The 20,340-nt window shown below is 36.5% G+C and overlaps 1 protein-coding gene across 6 annotated transcripts in view; it reads right to left on the reverse strand.

The window, feature by feature from the left end:
• ATP10D (ATPase phospholipid transporting 10D (putative)) overlaps window positions 1-20,340 on the reverse strand; it is a 165,284-nt gene that overhangs the window by 78,999 nt on the left and 65,945 nt on the right. For all 6 annotated transcript variants that reach the window (XM_003415920.4, XM_023555028.2, XM_064285858.1 and 3 more), the window contains 6 exons: window positions 15,052-15,256; window positions 10,774-10,859; window positions 5,495-5,601; window positions 5,072-5,203; window positions 4,536-4,663; window positions 4,163-4,415 (listed from right to left, as the gene is read on the reverse strand). In XM_003415920.4, coding sequence (XP_003415968.1) covers window positions 4,163-4,415; window positions 4,536-4,663; window positions 5,072-5,203; window positions 5,495-5,601; window positions 10,774-10,859; window positions 15,052-15,256 — 911 coding nt within the window. The remainder of the gene's footprint in view (window positions 1-4,162; window positions 4,416-4,535; window positions 4,664-5,071; window positions 5,204-5,494; window positions 5,602-10,773; window positions 10,860-15,051; window positions 15,257-20,340) is intronic.

The raw sequence follows: 20,340 nt of genomic DNA on the forward strand, positions 1-20,340 counted from the left end.
AATGGTCGGTGGTTCGAATCTACCAGTGGCTCTGCAAAAGAATGGTGTGGCAATTTGCTTCCACAAAGATTTACAGCCTTAGAAACCCTATGGGACAGTTCTACTCTGTCTTATAGGGTCATTATGAGGCAGAATCAACTCGATGGCAGTGGCTTTGATTTGTGTGTGTGTATATGTATGCTGAGTCGAGATAGACATATATATATATATAAAACCAAAACCAAACCAAACCCGCTGCCGTCGAGTATATATATATTCTCATTCCATCTTCAAAACACAGTCACTCCTCCATTTTGCTGCTCAGGAGACTAAGACCCAGACAGATTAAGTGCTTTGGCCGTGGTTAAACAGCTAGTTGATGGTAGACCTAGTATTTGAACTTAGGTCTTCCTGACTCCAAAGCCAGGACACGTACCCACTATATTATAGCTCCTTAGCAGTGACCTGTATATAATGGGCTAGCTCAATGGTTCTTGACCAAGGATAAATTTGCACCCCAGGGAACACTTGTCAATGGCTGTAGACACATTTGGTTGTCACAACTAGGGGAGAGGTGCTACTAGTGTTCTGTGGGTAGAAGTCAAGGATGCTGTTAAACATCCAACAATGTCCAGGACAGCCCTCCACAATAGTATTATCTAGCCAAAAATGTCAAATAGTGCTGAGGCTGAGAAATCGTTCGGTAGCTCAAGAAATTTATTGATGAGATAAGACAATTTTTTAAATAAACAGTACTACAAAACACATGTAAACATGAACCAGGATCTTATAACTTCTCCTAACCGTCACTAGGGAAATCAGTCATCAGGCAACAATATAATTAGTGTAATGTCAGGCAGCTCAGCTCTTACTGTACAACAAACTTGCTCAATAAGTAGAACTGCAAGAGTGGAATCAAGAAGACACAGTGACTCAGCCTTTAATCATATAGCAGAAAGCTGGAAGTAGTAAATAAAGTACCATTATGATGCAGAAAACAAATTGTTATCGTTGTTAGGTGCCGTCGAGTCGGTTCTGACTCATAGCGACACTGTGCACAACAGAACGAAACACTGCCTAGTCCTGTGCCATCTTTACAATCGTTCTTATGCTTGAGCTCATTGTTGCAGCCACTGTGTCAATCCACCTTGTCAAGGGTCTTTCTCTTTTCCACTGACCATGTACTCTGCCAAGCATGATGTCCTTCTCCAGGGAGTGATCCCTCCTGACAACATGTCCAAAGTATGTAAGACACAGTCTCGCCATCCTAGCCTCTAAGGAGCATTCTGGCAGCACTTCTTCCAAGACAGATTTGTTCGTTCTTTTGGCAGTCCGTGGTATATTCAATATTCTTTGCCAACACCACAATTCAAAGGCATCAACTCTTCTTCGGTCTTCCTTATTCATTGTCCAGCTTTCACATGCATAAGATGTGATTGAGAATACCAAAGCTATTGGAGCTATAGTCTAGACTCAGTGAATTTTTTTTTTTTTTCAAAAATTGGGGATGAAAAGCAAGAGTGTACTATCATATCAGCAAACAAGATCTATCCAGATGGCCATTCAAAATTTTAACAGTTCTCTTAAAGTAGGTTCAAATCATTTCCATGAATGCCTCAAAGTAGGACAAAAATCCCTGCTTTCTCATTTGTAAGAGAAAACATACAAATTCTCTAAAGTTTCCTTTGTCTGAAGTTGCTACTAGGTCAACTACTTTATTTCTTTTCCTTATTTAATCCCTAATATGTCTTCTTTTCCCATTACCATCTTCAAATACCCAGTATCTTTTTCATAGCCTATTACATTCATTAATTTGATATCTGGAAGAAGTGAGCATGAGATTATGGAAGAATAACAAATTACCACACGTTTCAGTGTGCTCTCCAAAGATCCAAAACAGGAGTGAACACTCTGATGGGCTTCCTTCAACTGTATCATCTACACAGTCTCCATACAAACCTTACGCTATGAACTAATCTCCCAAACATTTCCAACATTCTGACTTTCACCTGTCTTGTAAACAGCACACTCAGCTGAGCTTCTGCCAACTGTATGATCTATGTATGTTTGATACATAACCTTTTGTTCTAAACTAATTCCCCATATTTCCAGCGTAACAAGAATGCCTATTATCCTGCCTTCAAGGGCCCAAATCTTGATCAGAGCAAAATCCACCTCTAAAAACTAGCTGCCTAAAAACCAAAATAATAAGGAATAAGAACACTGACTTTAATCAGATAAAACTTAACATGATAATTTTATTCTTACATGTCTGCCCACCACATTAGACCATTCACTTTTTAAGAGCCAGGACTATTTCTTATCTTAACAACAGTAATTAAATCAACAATAGTACAACTAATACTTATAGAGAACTTATTGTGTGCCAGGCTCTGTTCCAAATGCTTTTCCATGAATTATCTTCTCTCATCATCTTAACTACCCTACGAAGTAGATGCTATCATTAATCCATTTTTATTGAGGCACAGAGAAATGAGACAACTTGCCCAGGGTTACATAGGTGATTTAGGCTCAGGCAGTCTGATTCCAGAATCCTTGTTCTTGCAAACTATTCAGTGTTGCCTCCATATATAGCAGATTCATGAATTGTTCATTAAAAAGGCATTGTCCAGACAAATCCAAACTGAGGAACATTCTACAAAATACCTGAATAGTACTCCTCAAAACTGTCAAGGTCATCAAAAAAGTCTGAGGAACTGTCATAGTTAAGAAGAGCCTAAAAGATGACTAAGTGTAATGTGGTGTTCTTGATGGGGTCCTGGGACAGAAAAAGGACATAAGATAAAAACTAAGGAAATCTGAATTAAGCACAGATTTTAGTTAATAATAATAATTATTGTTGTTGTTGTTATTAGCTGCCATTGAGTCGATTCTGACATACAGCGACCCAATGTGACACAGTAGAACTGCCCCATAGGGTTTCCTAGGCTGTAATCTTTAGGGGAGCAGATTGCTAGGTCTTTTCTCCCACAGAGCCTTTGGTAGGTTTGAACCCTTGACCTTTATTTACACTAATATAAGATTAAAAGAAAACTGGGTTTGGGGGTATACCAGAACCCTCCATAATATCCTCCTAACTTTTCTGTAAATCTAAAATTATTCTAAAATAAAAAATTATTTTCTTTTAGTAGTCTTTTTAAACAGTGTTTAAAAAATTAACATTCATATAAACCACCTGGGGATCCTGTTAAAATGCACATCCAAACTGAGGCTTTGAAGTGGTGTGTAAGATTCTGCATTTCTAACACACTCCTGGGTGCTGCTTCTATTGCTATTCCATAGAGCTCAATTCTAAGGTGCAAGGTTTTGAATGTATAATGGTGTTGTCAGATGTGTTTAGTTCAGGCACATATGTGTAAGGGTTATTTCAAAGTGGCAATACTTACGGAAATATCTTCTAGGCAACACTTTTGCTAGAAAATCCTGAAAGGACTGGCCATTAAAACTTAGATAATACTGTTAAATAGTCTTCATTTCAGTGAAAACAATATGTGTCAGAATTAAGTTCTAGAAAGAACTGGCCCTCCCATTCAAAGAGTGTGTGTGTGTGTGTGTGTGTGTGTTCACACATGTGTTTACTTTAAAACACTGCAGAAAAGAGACCAGAAGCTTTGGTGGTGTCTACAGTAGGAAAGTGTTCACAGGCAAAGTCAGCATCTTTTAGAAGTAGCACCATATTCCATGGTTCAAAAACAGTGACTTTATCAATTATAGTTCAGTCACAATAGCATTCAATTCTCAGTCGCTTAGTATTTTCTCTGCTTGAGGGGCCACAGAGAAGAACTACTCACTGGCCGGGAGTGTACGCTCAGGGATTAGGTTGCGAGGGGGTAAAAGAACCTGTATAAACCCTCTTAAATGTTACAAATATAATTTTAAATGTGCCAAATGCAGTGAATAGAAAAATCAATGTACCAAGTACTTTATGAAACATTATCACTGGAAAATCCTTCTTGACAACAGAGATCTACCATCAAGGAATTCTGGAAAACACTAACCACACAAATACACATAGAGGTTTGGCCACGATGATGCTCACTGCGGTATTGTTTGTAACAGCAAGAGATTGGTAACAACCTAAACAAAGGGTGCATTAGTTACATAAATTATGGCACATTCTTACAATGGAATATAACAACTAAAAATGAAACTCAACACTCACCATTTTCTTTATGGCTGTAATCAAAGCCTGCCACGCTACATCTTCGAAAAACCATCTTATTCTCTGTGAGGGTTCCTGTCTTGTCAGAAAACAGGTACTGAATCTGACCAAGATCCTCAGTAATGTTCAGGGCTCGACATTGAACAGTAGAATCCATTTTCTCATTGTAGAAGTCCACATCATTCTGAATAAAATATATTTGGCCAAGCTTGACAATTTCAATGGAAACATAGAGAGAAATGGGAATCAGGACCTAAGAAGAAGAACCAAAAAAATTAGAGGGGTCAAAAAAAAAAAAGGCAGGGGGGTGATGAGAGGCTGAATACAGCTGGGTAAGTAGTAAACATTCTATGATAAACTCAATAGATACTACCTGTAACAAAATGATCATGGTCCAGAACATATAGAATCCTGCCAACAGGGGTGAGGTGAGACGTCCATCAGGCTCAGGGATATTAAAGAAGGGTACATCTTCATACCTGCTCAACCAGATTTCATGACCTTTCAAAAAATGGGCAGTCATCAAAACAATGCTACATATATATACATTATGCAAATATAGAACTTTACTCCTAAAGAAAGAGGTATTAGAACGTTTATTTTGATTGAACACCAATTGTCTGGAGGAACAAATTCAAATTCAAAAGACTATGCATTCTCCTGTCTCTGATCTCTCTTTAAATCTTTTCCCAGGTCCCTTTGGCACTATTGCAATGTGTAATTGGATACAGTCAACATTAATGTTTTTCAGGCCAAAAGATGTGAGAAATAAATATTTGAGAAAAAAAAATACTGGCAAATAAAGGCTTTCTTACAGAAGTCAAACATTCATAAATATTTCAAAAATAAACTACTTTTAAATTAATATACCGCTGAAAAGATGTCAGCAAATACTCAAATTTTACCTACCCAATGCACCAGTAAAACACATAATAATTAGAAGCAGGACACACCAGAGGACATCTGTATTTGCTCTTCTTTCTAATTTACTGCGCTTATACCGCGGCCCGCTGTTATTCAGCATTGCTTTGGTTTCATGACCTAAGTAGGAAGTGCAAAATATCAGAAGACGTACAAATTCAATCCATGTAGCACAAACCACATGGAAGAATCTCTCTGGCAGACAATTTAATAAAACATAGTTACAAAATATATTTTGTTAGTTTGGTCTGCTTTTGAGATCGATTTAGAAAAACAGAGACCAATGATTAAACTTATCAAGACAAAATTTCCTTCCTGCTTCTGGAGACTGCATATTGAGTAAACGAAAAAAATGTTAACTTGTAGAAAAGCAGAGAGGAAACAATGATGAAAGATCAAAGTTTAACCAACCTGCATAAACCACAATGCCCACGACAGCCTCTGTGTTTCTAATGGTGCATCCTCTAAGTAGTAAATTTTCTTTACTGAGGCCCACACGTTTTTTGTTGGAATGTTCTCTGTAAGATAGACAGCAAGAGTAGGAACATAAACATAAAAATCACAGTTCTCAAGTTTCCTTGACTTGAATAAATAGGTTGGGCAGCTCATAGAAATGACTTCAAATTCTCTGGCCCATTTGTTTTTTTTTATTTCAGAGCTACCTGCTTGGGCTAGGAAACAAACAAAAGTTTCTAAATACCATTGTTTTCTGTTATTCCTTGTTTGTCAACCTGTAGTGCTACAGAAGCTCAAAAATATTCCAAGATAATAATTCTGCTTTTTCCAGTACAAACTGTATTTCAGGACAGTTCGATACTGATGAGGACAAAGCTCTTTATGGAATTAGAAGATCACCATTTTGAACCCTGATGAACTCAAGGAGGATTCTAGGCAATGATAATTGGTGTATACTAAAATCGCTAAGTGATAGGCTGATGGAGCACTTTATACTAAAAGGATAAGGATGATACCACCCATTTTAACACCTCTAACAATTGGACAAGCAACAACATGAGTCTTCTGATGTTATGAGATAGGCAGTTCAGGGCTCCAGAGGAAACTAATCAAGCCTCTATCAGGAGGTCTCCACCTGGGGCCTGTGGTTTCAGGCGATCTGTGATAACCCTGAAATTGTATGCAATTTTTTATAATTGTGTATATACATATATGTAAATTTGTCATTTTCTAGGGAAAGAATAAAATTCTTCTATCAGATTCTAAAAGTGGCCCTTGACACTTTACAGGAAAAAAGGGGGCTAGAGAAACACATTAAAAACCAGTTCAAGGATATAGTTGGCCAAATTTAAAATGAGGTGAGCTCTGCAAGCAAAATGGCCTGGCATCTTCAACAAATGAATGGGATGGGGGAAACCATTAACATAAAAAATTCAGTCAAATTAATCTAGAATGTGGCAGATTCTATACACTCAAAGACCCAATTTCTTAGGAGGGAAAATTTAGAGACACATCAACCAAATGCAATATGTGCCTTTGTTTTGGTCCTGGTTAGAATAAGATAATAACAAAACAAAACACCAAACAAAATTTTTGAGGACAACTGGAGAATTCTGAACAGAGGTTAGGTAGCAAATGATATTTAAGGAATTGTTTTTAATTTTGTTAGGTGTGATAATGGTGCTGTGGAGGTTTTGGTTTGTTTGTCTGAGTCCTTACCTGCTATACATACATAGTGAAGTACTCACAGTTCAGTGGTGTGATATGGGCGTGGGGAAGCAAATGGGGGGATAGCTGAAAAAAAGCTGACAAAAACTGAAATCGTTAAAGCTGGGCGAGGGCACATGGGTATTATACTTTTCTCTACTTTTGTATGTTTGTACATTTCTGTAATAAATAATTTAACGTTATCAAAATAATAACTCAACTAAATTATTCTAGTGGCAAAAATATAGAACAAAACCTTTGGAATGTTTAAACAAATAAGCAAAAAGTAATGTTTTTCAACAAAAAGTTATTATTTTTCACAATCAACACCCATGGAAGCAGCGGTCAAGAAACCAAACGACGGATTGCATTGGGCAAATTTGCTGTAAAAGACCTCTTTAAAGTGTTAAAAAGCAAAGATGGCACCTTGAGGACTAAGGTGCACCTGACCCAAGCCACGGTACTTTCAATTGTCTCATATACATGTGAAAGCTGGACAATGAATAAGGAAGGCTGAAGAACCGATGCCTTTGAATTATGGTGTTGGCAAAGAATATTGAATATATATCATGGACTGCCAGGAGACCAAACAAGTCTGTCTTGGAAGAAGTACAGCCAGAAAGCTCCTTAGAAGGAAGGATGGCGAGACTTCGTCTCATGTACTGTACTTCGGTCATGTTATCAGGAGGGACCCGTCCCTGGAGAAGGACATCATGCTTGGTAAAAAGTAGAGGGTCAGGGAAAAAGAGAAAGAACCTCAACAGGATGGAGTGGCACAGTGGCTGCAACAATGGGCTCAAGCACAGCAATGACTGTAAGTATGGTGCAGGACCAAGAAGCATTTTGTTCTGTTGTACATGAGGTCACTGTGAGTCAGAACCGACTCTATTACACCTAATGACAACGTTTTTCACATATTTTGAAAATGGCCTCTTAATTTTAGCATTAAAATTAGAATTGTTTTCTAAGCAATATACTTCAATCTATATGATGCCTAGCATCTTCTTATTCTTCAAGATTTAATTCTGGTATTTTCTACTTACCTGGACTAAGCCCCTTTCCTCTTCCTATGACATAGCTCCCTGCCTCTCCACCTGTTCGCATCAGGTGCTACTCAAAGATCCTCCCACTATAGCCTATATTTGCTTCCTTGATAGCTCCTACTCATTAAAAATTTTAACAACTTTATTGAGTAATAATAAGAATAAACTATACATATTTAAAGTCTACAATTAGATAAGTTTTGACCCTTTTGCCCATGAAATCATCACCACACTCAGGATAATAAATATATCTATCAGCTCCAAAGGTTTTTTCTTGCCCCTTTGTCATCTTCTCCTCCTACCCTCTCTGTCCCCTCTTCCCAGGCATCTGCTTTCTATCACTAATTAGTTTTCATTTTCTAGGGATTTATATAAATCAAATCATACAATATACATTCTTTTTTGTGGGGAGGGGGAAGGTCTGGTTTCTTTCGCTCAACAATTATTTTGAGATGCACCCATGTTGTTGCATGTGTCACTTATTCATTCCTTTTTACTGATAAGTCATATAATATTGGAAACCCTGGTGACACAGTGGTTACGAGCTATGGCTGCTATCCAAAAGGTCTGCAGTTCGAATCCCCCAGGCACTCCTTGGAAACTCTGTGGGGCAGTTCTACTCAGTCCTATAGGGTCCGACTATGAGTTGGAATCCACTCAATTGCAGTGGGTGTGGTGTTTTTTTGTTGTTGTTTGTTTTAGTGTTACATTTTGTGGATGTACCCCACATTTTGTTTATTCATTCATCTCTTTTTATATTTCTTTATGTTTTGAATACAAGACCTATATCAGATATATGCATTGCAAATATTTTATCCCAGTCTGTGGCTTGTTTTTCAATTATCTTAAGAGCGTCCTGTGAAGAGCACGAGTTTTTAATTTTGAAGCAGCTCAATTTATCAATTTATTCTTTCATAGACTGTGCTTTTGGTGTTTTATATAAGAAATTTCTGTCTAACCCAAAATAGCAAAGATTTCCCCTGTATTTTCTTCTGAAAGTTTTATAATTTTGGTTTAAATTTAGGTCTATGGCACATTTTGAACAAATTTTTATAAACAGCGGGAGGTATGGATTGAAAGTCTTTTTTATTTTTACATATAGATATCCAATGGTTGCAGCACCATTTGTTGAAAACCAATCTTTCTCCATTGAATTGCCTTTGCACTTTTGTGAAAAACTTGGGATCCATGAAGGGGTGACTCTATTTCTGGACTTTATAGTCTTTTCCATTGATATATTTGTCTATCTTTATGCCAATACCACACTGGCTTGATTAGTGTAGCCTTATAATAAGGTGGCAGTAGACTTCCAGCTTCGCTCTCCTTTTTCAAAGTTTTTATGATTATTCTAGGTCCTTCAAATCTTCATATGCATTTTAGAATAAACTTACCAATTTCTAAAACTTGCTGGGATTTTGATTGGGATTGCACTGTGTCTATAGGTCAATTTGGGGAAGACTGACATCTTAACAATACTGAGTCTTTTGACCTATGAATAACAAATATCTTTCCATTTATGTAGGTCTTAATTTCTCTCAGCAGTTTTTAGTGGTTGCCAGCGAATGAATCTTTTTTATTTTCTGCAGCATTTATCCATAAGTATTTCATTTTTTCTAATGCCATTGCAAATGTTATGAGGCTTTAAATTTTAATATCTGATTTTCGCTAGTAAATGGAAATACAGTGGATATTTGTATACTGATCTTATTTCCTGAAACATTTCTAAATTAATTTTTTAGTTGTAGTAGCTTTTTTTTTTTTTTTCTGGTAGATTTCATCAGATGATCTACAAAGACTATCACATTATATGTGAATAAAAGATAGTTTTACTTCTTTCTTATCTAGATTTCTTTTTTTTTTGCCCCCAGTACAGTCTTGAATAAAAGTGCTGAGAGTGAACATCTGTCTCGTGCTTGATCTTAAGGTGAAAGCATTCAGTCTCTTACCAGTAAATACGATGCTAGTTGTAGGTTTTGCATCAAGGCCTTTTAATCAGGTTGAGAAAGTTCCCCTCTACTTCTAATTCGCTAAAAAGAAAGTTAGATTTTGCCAAATGCTTTTTCTGCAACTATTGAAAGGATCATGTGGTTTTTCTCTTTTAGTTTGTTAATATGGTGAATTACTTCGATTGATTTCTGAATGTTAAAATAACTGCATCCTCGGGGTAAATCCCAAGTAGTCCTTTTTACATATGTTAGATTTAATATGCTATAATCTTGTGAAGAATTTCTGTATCAATGTTTGGAGGGATATTGGTCTTTTCTGTTTTTGGCTTCAGGGTAATGGTGTCAGGGTAATTCTGACCTCAAGTAATGAGTTGGGAACTTTTCCCTCCTCTACAATTTTTTCACAAGATTACTACCATGAATTAGGTCTCCTCTTAAAAATCAGAAACGTAAGGATCAGAGAGAATAAATAACTTGGCTCAAGATCATAAGCACTTGTGTGACAGTGGCCAGGCATGAAACTAGACAAGATGCCAAATTCCAGCTATGCATGCATAAAGGATGTGGGTATTGCATGAAGCCTCAAGAATGAAGACTGTCATAGTTTCCCATACTCTGTCTTAGACATGTTTCCAAATCATTGGCTTACTTTTGCTAAGCAAAGTTGTCCACTTGCTACTTCAATTTAGTAGGACACCATTTTACAGTGTTACTTAAGCTGTTAGTTCTGTCTAAACACCTTCATCCAAAAAACTAACCAAGACTTGGGCTTAATAAGGAGCTCATGTAAGAAGTTTTACACCACTGATAGAGCCTCTAGGATTTTTTTAAAAACAAATTTTTGTTGTTGTTGTTGTTATTTTTTAAATATATATTGACAAACACTTGCCAAATCATTAAAATAAGCCAAATTTATAGCTAAACGTATGGCCTTTGGTAACTTAACTTGTGTATAACTAGACAAAAGTCTTCTCAATTTAAATATAATTACAACACACAATTTCACTCACAGCCACAAAGTAAGTCATGTAACACTCACAGAAAGCCTCGGAATCTGTTGAGGTCGTTGTTTGGACTTTCACATTCTATCCTACTGGAGAACTTCTCAGGATCAACTTCAGAGTCCTAATTTTTTTTTTTTTAAATCACAAAACAAGAGTTCAAGGTTAAACCCTTGAGATGTAAGTGTTTTATCACTTTCACTCAATTCTCAAGAGAGTACTGAGGCATTCTTGTCACAAAGTTTATGTCATAAATTTCCCAGATGAAGAAAAGTACACATATAATTATGAATGAATAAATGGGACCAGAATGATCCTAGAGCACTAACACACATTTGCATGTGAAGGAAATGTTTGAATCATTCACTAGAACCCATGTGGGACTCTGCAGAAAAGAGAACTACTCATAAACACTCTTTTTATCTAGAAGGCTCTGAAAATACTTTCGCTGTTGTCATTCAACCACATAGGTAGTTTCTGAGATTAAATGGATAAATGAATACCATAAGCACATATACATTTGATCTCAGCAAAGTTTATATTTATTTATAAATATATTTATATGTTTATATAATAGAAAAATGAGCTGTACATTAATATCTTATAAAACTCCATAATGAATCAAATAGATGATTTTGGGATGCCTTATAAAACCAATGAGCAAACAAGCAAAGTACCCTTATAAAGTAGGCATGGACTCATTAAAAATAAGCCACATCAAACTTATCTCATTTTCTTTTTCACATGGCTTTTTAGCTAATAAGAGAAATGTTGATATTTTGTCTATTGTAATATCAATATGTATAACATAGCAAATATATGGAAAATGTAAGGTATATGATCACATGACTTGATTTGCTAATAATTACTATTTATTGAGTTCTTCTGATGTACTGACCAACCCACTGCCGTTGAGTTGATTCTGACTCATAACAACCCTATAGGACAGAGTAGAACTGCCCCATAGAGTTTCCAAGGAGTGCCTGGTGGATTCAAACTGCCGACCTTTTGGTTAGCAACCATAGCTCTTAAACACTATGCCACCAGGGTTTCCTTTGATGTACTAAGACGTATTAACTAATAGCTTTTTCACAAGAAGAAGATACTATACTACCCATGAGATAGGTATTACATTTAGGATTAATCAATAGATGAGGAAAGAGAGATACAGAGAGAATCAGTAATTTGACAAAGGTCTCAAAGCAAGAAGGTGTTTAGAGCCAGGGTTTCAGTCCAGATCATTAGATTCCAGAGCTGTCACCCACAACTGGATCCAAAGTGTGTTGATTAATCACCTGACATCAGCCTCAAAGAAGGTATTTAGAGGTATGTAACAGATTTCAATGCATTCATAATTCCTGGTGATTGGAATGCAAAAGATGGAAACGAAGAAGGATCGGTAGTTGGAAAACATGGCCTTGTGGATAGAAATGAGGCCAGAGATCACATGATAGAATTTTGCAAGACCAACAACTTACTCATTGGAAATACTTCTTTTTCAACAACATAAACGGTGACTATACACATACCTCACTAGATAGAACACACGGTAATCAAATCGACTACATCTGTGGAAAGAGACAATGGAGAATCTCAATATCATCAGTCAGAACAAGAAGGCCAGGAGCCAACTGCAGAACAAACTATCAATTACTCATATGCTAGTACAAGACGCAGTTGAAGAAAAGTAAAACAAGTTCACGAGAGCCAAAGTGTGACCTTAAATATATCCTACCTAAAGTTAGAGACCATCTGAAGAACAGGTTTGACGCACTGAACAGTAATGACCAAAGACCAGACCAGTTGTGAGATGACAAGACAGACATCATACGTGAAAAAAGTAAAAGGTCATTAAAAAGACAGGAAAGAAAGAAAAGGCCAAAATGGATGTTAGATGAGACTCTGAAACTTGCTCTTGAATGTAGCATAGCTAAAGCAAATGTAGGAAATGATGAAGTAAAAGAGCAGAAGATTTTAAAAGGCAGCTCGAGAAGACAAAGTAAAGTATTACAATGAAATGTGCAAAGACCTGGAGTTAGAAAACCAAAAGGGAAGAACATGCTCAGTGTTTCTCAAGCTGAAAAAACTGAAGAAAAAATTCAAGCCTCAAGTAGCAATATTGAAGGATTCTACAGGCAAAATAGTGAATGACACAGGACGTAGCAGAAGATGATGAAGGGACATGGAGTTACCATATCAAAAAGAACTGGTCAATGTTCAATCATTTCAGGAGGTAGCATATGATCAAGAACTGATAGTATTGAAGGAAGAAGTCCCAAGCTGCACAGAAAGAACTGGCAAAAAACAAGCTTCCAGGAATTGAAAGAATACCAACTGAGACGTTTCAACAAACGGATGCAACACTAGAAGTACTCACTTGTTTGTGCCCAGAAATTTGGAAGACAGTTACCTGGTCAATCGGCTGGAAGAGATCCATATTTATGCCCATTCCAAAGAAAAGTAATCCAAAGGAATGTGGAAATTATCAAACAATATCACACACAAGTAAAATTTTGCTGAAGATAATTCAAATACAGTTGCAGCAGTTCGACAGTGAGCTACCTGAAATTCAAGTTGGATTCAAGAGGATATGGAATGAGGAATACCATTTTTGATATCAGATGGATCTTGGCTGAAAACAGAGAATACCAGAGAAATGTTTACCCGTGTTTTATTGACTATTCGAAGGCATTTGACTGTGTGAATCACAACAAATTATGGATAACATTGTGAAGAATAGGAATTCTAGAACACTTAAGTACGATCATGAGGAACCTGCACATAGACTAAAAGGCAGTCGTTCAACCAGAAAAACTGGTTTAAAATCAGGAAAGGTGTGTGCCAGGGTTGTATCCTTTCATCATACTTATTCAATGTGTATTCTGAGTAAATAATCAGAGAAGCTGGGCTATATGAAGAAGAATGCGGCATCAGGATTGGAGGAAGACTTATTAACAGCCTGCGATATGCAGACGACAAAACCTTGCTTGCTGAAAGTGAAGAAAACTTGAAGCACTTACTGATGAAGATCAAGGACCACAGCCTTCAGTATGGATTACACCTCAATACAAAGAAAACAAAAATCCTCACAACTGGACCAATATGCAACATCATGATAAACGGAGAAAATATTGAAGTTGCCAAGGATTTAATTTTACTTGGATCCACAATCAATGCCCATGGTAGCAGTAGACAAGAAATCAACAGCATATTGCATTGGGCAAATCTGCTGCAAAAGACCTTTTCAAAGTGTTAAAAAGCAAAGATGTCATTTTGAGGACTGAGATGCTCCTGACCCAAGCCATGGTATTTTCAATCACCTCATATGCATGCGTAAGCTGGATAATGAATAAGGAAGATGGAACAAGAATTGATGTCTTTGAATTATGGTCTTGACGAAGAATTTTAAATATACCAAGGACTGCCAGAAGAACGAACAAGTCTGTTTTGGAGGAAGTGCATCCGGAATGCTCCTTAGAAGGGTGGATGGCAAGACTTTGTCTTACGTACTTTGAACATGTTATCAGGAGGGATCAGTCCCTGGAGAAGGACATCATGTTTGGTAAGTCAGAGGGTCAGCAAAAAAGAGGAAGACCCTCAATGAGATGGACTGACATAGTGGCTGCAACAATGGGCTAAAACATAGCAATGATTGTGAGGATGGGGCAGGATCGGGCAGTGTTTCGCTCTGTTGTACATGGGGTCACTATGAGTCAGAATCGACCGATGGCACCTAACAACAACAGATTTCGAACTGACAAGATTTTTTTACCCGTCTTAGATACAGGAATGCTAATAAAACTGACATTGACGATACGCTAATAGGTATACCAAGCACAATAGTACCTAACCGAAATCTTTAAGTACACATATGGGCCCAATGTGACTAGATGAAATTTACCAAAGCTAACAGTATTATCAGGTAAAAAACTTTTGGTTTACAAGTAGAAGATGAAAGAGACCTGACCTAATAGTAGTTCATTTTAAAATAAAAAAAGAAAGAAAGGAAAATATTAAGTTTAAAATAATTTATCTCAAGTGCTTTCAGAGAGAGGGAAGTGAAAGCTAAATGTAAGCACTAAGTATGATGTTTCTAGTATATTACTTCATTTGGATCTCACAACAATGTTGTGAGAGGGATTTAAACATTTGCCTTTTAAGGTAAAGAAAATGAGGAATAAATTCTTCAAGGGACTTTTCCAAAGCCACACAGTAATTACAGATTTTAGGAACAATGATCAGTTGATGATTCTGATCACTCTTCATGTTCTAAGGAAAAATGTTAACAGCTCACCAATTAAGAACACATTATTTACCTGCTCTGTATATCCCCGAGCCACCTGCCTCTGCTTTAAATTGCTCTCTCCATCAAGACCAGAAGTCTCAATGTGGCAGATTCCATCCGGATCAGTGGAAAAGAGTAAGACCATATCTGCAGGAATGACCTCGTTGCAGGAGAGACGAATAAAGTCCCCAACAGTAACATCTTTCCAGCACCGGTCAATGTATTTTTTCTCTTTCCTGAATAGACAAACAAACAAAAAAATCAAACTTAAAACACTACAATAGTTTTTTTTTTTTTTTTAAGTCATATTACATAACATAAAGTACATTTGAAGTATTAGAGTAAATTTTAGTCCATTTGAACATTAAAAGGGAAGCCACGGAATTGGTAAAACCTAAATTCCACAATCTGCTTCACCTAAAACATATTTTATAATTTCTTGTTCCTGTGGGATTTTGGATCATTATGCTGTTTAAAGGTAATTCGGGAGTAAAATGAACATTTGATGAGTTTATTCATATAGGAAGTAGTTCCTATGTGCTGTTCCCTGTCAGGCACAGGGATCTGGCAGTGCACAAGACACATTACCTGCTCTCAGGGAACGTTCTGTCTGGCAGATAGGATGGATAATTTAAAAAAACACAAGAGCAAAGAAACTAAAATACCCTGAAGCAACATTTTAAAATCATTCCACCACATTGTTTTTGTTAGTTGCTGTTGAGTTGATTCTGACTCATGGCGAACCCATGTGCAGAGTAGAACTGCTCCATAGGATTTTCAAGGCTGTGACCTTTCACCGATTTTGTCAAATTTTCTGGTGTTTTAGCTACAACATTGTGGTGATTAGTATTTGTGAACCTACATTGATAACTTTTTTTGAGAATGAAGTAGTAATTAAAGGAAAAGAAGGAGTAATATATGAGAATTACGATTTACAAGTAACATTAGTACAAAAAACATTACTAAGGATTCTGTATGGTCTGGTGTGGGGGGAGGCCCACTGAAGGGGGGAGTGACACCATGAGTTACTGCACTTGGTGACATCAATCTTAGTGACACCACTGTCCCAAATACCTTCCTCTCAAAAAAAAAAACTGGTATGTGTTATAAAAATATACTTATTTTAAAAGCAAGTATTTTCTATTATATTTATGGTGCTAAATATCCAAATTCACCGTCAAGGACACCTGAGAGATAATTATGACAAAAATTATATAACTTATAAATGAAAATACTAACTTATCCGATTAAATAAAAATGACACCTTAGTCTAACATTTGTATAATTTCTGCTATACAGAATTATATCAGGTATTTCAAAAACAATTTAGCTTAAAGGGCTATATAAGAAGCACTTTTTCAAGACAAATCTTCACAAAATATCTAATGAACAAGGTTGATGCAAAAGAAACTAATAATTTACAGAAATCCTTGATTACCTAAGAGTTCATTAGCTTATGGAGGAAGGCAAATCTTAGGGAAACAAGCCCCTATCTGTGATTTATTTATTTTCTCTTTACTAGACTTTTCCCTACTGTCTATGCATACCAGTTCATTCTTCCATGGAGGAAAGTAACAGAGAAAAGATCAAAAAGTAGGCACGGAAGATTTGTACACTGAAAACTATAAAACATTATTGGAAGATATTAAAGAAGACATAAATAAAAGGAAGGACATTCTGTGCTCATGGATCAGCAGACTTAATATTATCAAGGTGTCCATGCTACCTAAAGCAATCTATAGATTTAATGCAATACTCATCATAATACCAACAACTGTTTTTGGAGAAATGGAAAAGCCAAATCCTCAAATTTACATACACTTCAAGGTGCCCTGGACAGCCAAAACGATCTTGAAAAAAGAAGAAGAAAGGAGGAGGACTCACACTTCCCAGCCTCAAAACATATTATAAAGCTATAGTAATCAAAACAATCTAGTGCTGGTATAATGCTAGGTGTACAGACCATAGAATAGAATTGAGGGTCCACAAACAAACCCATACATCTATGGCCAGTTGATTTTTGACAAGAATGTTAACTCTATCTAATGGGGAAAGAATAGTCTTTGGTAAATGGTGTTGGGACAACTGGATTTCCACAAACAGAAGAATGAACCTGGACCCATACCTCAGGCCACATACAAAAACTAACTCAAAATGGATCAAACACCTAAATGCAAGAATTAAAACCAAAAACTCTTAGAAGAAAACATAGGGGTAATAATTCAGGACCTAGGCATTAATAATGGATTCTTAGATATGACACCAAAAGTATGATCAACAAGGGGCAAAACAGATAAATAGGACTTCAAAAAAGGTAAAAACTTAAAAATCAAAATCAAAGAACTCTATGAACAAAGGGAAGAGCCAACCTACAGATGGAGAGAGAATTCTGAAGAAGTATGTATTGGATAAGGGTTTAATATCCAGAATAAAGAACTCTTACATCTTAACAACAAAAAGATAAACAACCCAATTAAAAAAAGAGCATAGGACTTCAATAGACATTTTACCAAGAAATACAAATGGTCAACAAGCACATGAAAAGATGCTCAATGCCTTTAGTCATCAGGAAAATACAAATAAAATATATAATGAGATATCACTTCACCTCACTAAGGTTTCTTCTCTCCCTACTGTTTTTAAAAATTCTCAGCGAATTTCCTCATAGATTTCCTCATAGAAAAACTAGAGACCATTGAGCATTTACCTCAAATTCTTTCATACACCTTAATTCTGAACTTACTGGTAACCATCCCCATCTTCACCTACTTTCTCCTCATCTGAGATGAAGAGGGAACCCCCTTCCTTGTAATAGCAATCCTTCCATCTATATTCAAGAAAGACTTGAATGATAGGGTTAAGAATTTTATTTTTTCTTTTAAATATAAGAAGTAGGATTCCTGTAAAGAACAAGTTTATTCTACACTAGAGCAGAATTCAAATTGAATTAACTTAATTTTCCCCCATTTGGAACAAATACAAGGATTAAAAAAAAAAATACCCAACTTTCCCACTAGCTGGGTTGCTTCAGGTCAGTAAACATATATTGATTTTAATCTACGCCAGTTCCCATATTAGGTGATAAGGATACAAAGATGATTATGACATGATCACCACACTCGAGAAGTTAGGCTTTAAATTTGACAGGGACTCAAACTGTAATTTCATAAGAGAGAGGTATGTAACTGGATGCAAGGGAAGCATACAGGAGGGGCATTTAGCCCTAGTGAAAGTGACACATGAGCTGAGTCTTGAAGGATGATCAAGAGTGAGTCAGGTGAAGAAAGGTGGGGCAGGCATTTCTGTCAGAGCGCTTACACCAAGAGTGGAACAACAAACACATAAGACAGGAGAGAGCATGGTGTGAAAGCCACCTGCTAACTGACAGTGCTGACTGCTCCATTTACCGAACTCTGAAAATTTACCATTGTGGTAGACTCAAAATGAGGCTATATTTCCTTCCCTGATACAGAATTAAAACCAGTGAGGGGACTTTTTTCTTCCAGACCACAAACGGACAACTAAAATTTCTTCCATCTGCTTGGTTGTTTGTGCTTGTGTATTAATCTCACTGGTCTGGAGGTAGCTCTCATATCTCTCCTTCAGGAAAAACATCCAGGTCTACTTTGCTTCTTTAAGAGTTAAACGTTAACAGGTGTATCTGTAGGCATATGTATATACGTGTTTGTGCTGCATATATATTCATAATACAATAAAGCACACAGAAGGCAGAGTTACAGAGACTTCCTAGACATATACAAATACCTTGCTGGATTGGTTTACTGGATTAAAGAGCTTAGGACCATAGTCTTGTGGGAAACTTGGTCAATTGATGTAACATAGTTCATAAAGATAATATTCTACATCCTAGTTTGGTTAGTAGTGCCTGGGGCCTTAAAAGGTTGTTGAGTGCCCATCTAAAATACAACTATTGGTCTCTACTTGTCTGGAACAAAAGAGAATGAAGGAAATCAAAGATTCAAAGAAGAAACTAGTCTACAGTACTAATAGCCCAAATGAATCACAACCTCATGTACCCTGAGACCAGAAGAACTAGATGGTGCCCAGCTTACCATTCTGACCAGGAACACAATAGATAGTCCTGGGGAGAAAGGGAGAAAATATATAGAACAAAACTCAAATTCCTAAAAATGACCAGACTTACTGGACTGGTAGAGACTAGAGAAACCCCTGAGACTATGGCCCTGAGACACACTTTAAACTTGGAACTGAAAACACTCCCCGAGGTCACCTTTCAGCCAAATAACAGCTTAGCTCATAAAATAAACAACATCACCCATGAGCACTGCGCTCCTTTAAAGAATCATCTATATGAGATGAAATGGTCAATATTTTCAACATCACTCGAAAGCAAAGATAAGAAGGGTGGCGGGGGGGAAGAGAAGCTAGATTAATACAAACAACAACCAGGATGAAAATAATGAGAATGCTAACACATTGTGAAAAATGTAACCAATGTCACTGAAAAATACTTGTAGAAATTGTTAAATGGGAACCTAATTTGTTGTGTAAACTGTGACCAAAAACACAAAAAAATATTATTTTAAAAAAAGGGTTAAATATCAAACAACTCTGCAACCTAAACATTGTGAAAATTTGGGAAGAATATACACTGAACTACTAACAATGGTTCCACTGGGGGGAAGGAGTGGTTATAACGAAAGATGGAGAATGCAGACTTGCTCTTCTTACTTTACAAAGTCTAAAGAGAGAATGGATATGGTTATAAATGAATTTTGCTTTTTGATGTTTTTAGCATTTTTCTAATACTATACTAAAAATAATGTATAATGAGCAAATAATGAATTATCATTGGACACAACTAAGATTTATTGGATGCTTTATACTGAGCAACACATTTCATTTTTATATCAATGCTGTTGGTATTATCAAGAGACTATGGCCCCCTTTTTTACAAATGAGGAAACTGGCCTTAGGAGGTTAAGCAAGTTGCTCAAGTTTATACAGCTCTTAAGTGGTCCTGGGATTTGACACAAGACAGGTGGCTTCCAGAGTCCATTCTCTCAAGTACTAGACTTTACTACCAACTATAGTCACTAACTGATGATCATCAAATAAAACCTGGGTTAACTGTGTATTAGAAAGTGAACGTGAAGAAGTATTACTTTGGGAAATGTCACACAGAAGGTTAACTATTTTAGAAGGTAGCTTATATCTGGTCTTTTTTCATGAAATTCTACGGATTTGTAAAATAATTCTAAAATGCTAGCATTAACTGGTATTTTGAAACTCCTAAGATCAACAACCACCACATGTCTGTCAGGTTGTTGTGCTGTGG

Source organism: Loxodonta africana, chromosome 5 (genome assembly GCF_030014295.1).
Source record: "Loxodonta africana isolate mLoxAfr1 chromosome 5, mLoxAfr1.hap2, whole genome shotgun sequence".
In the NCBI taxonomy this organism is placed as follows: Eukaryota; Metazoa; Chordata; class Mammalia; order Proboscidea; family Elephantidae; genus Loxodonta; species Loxodonta africana.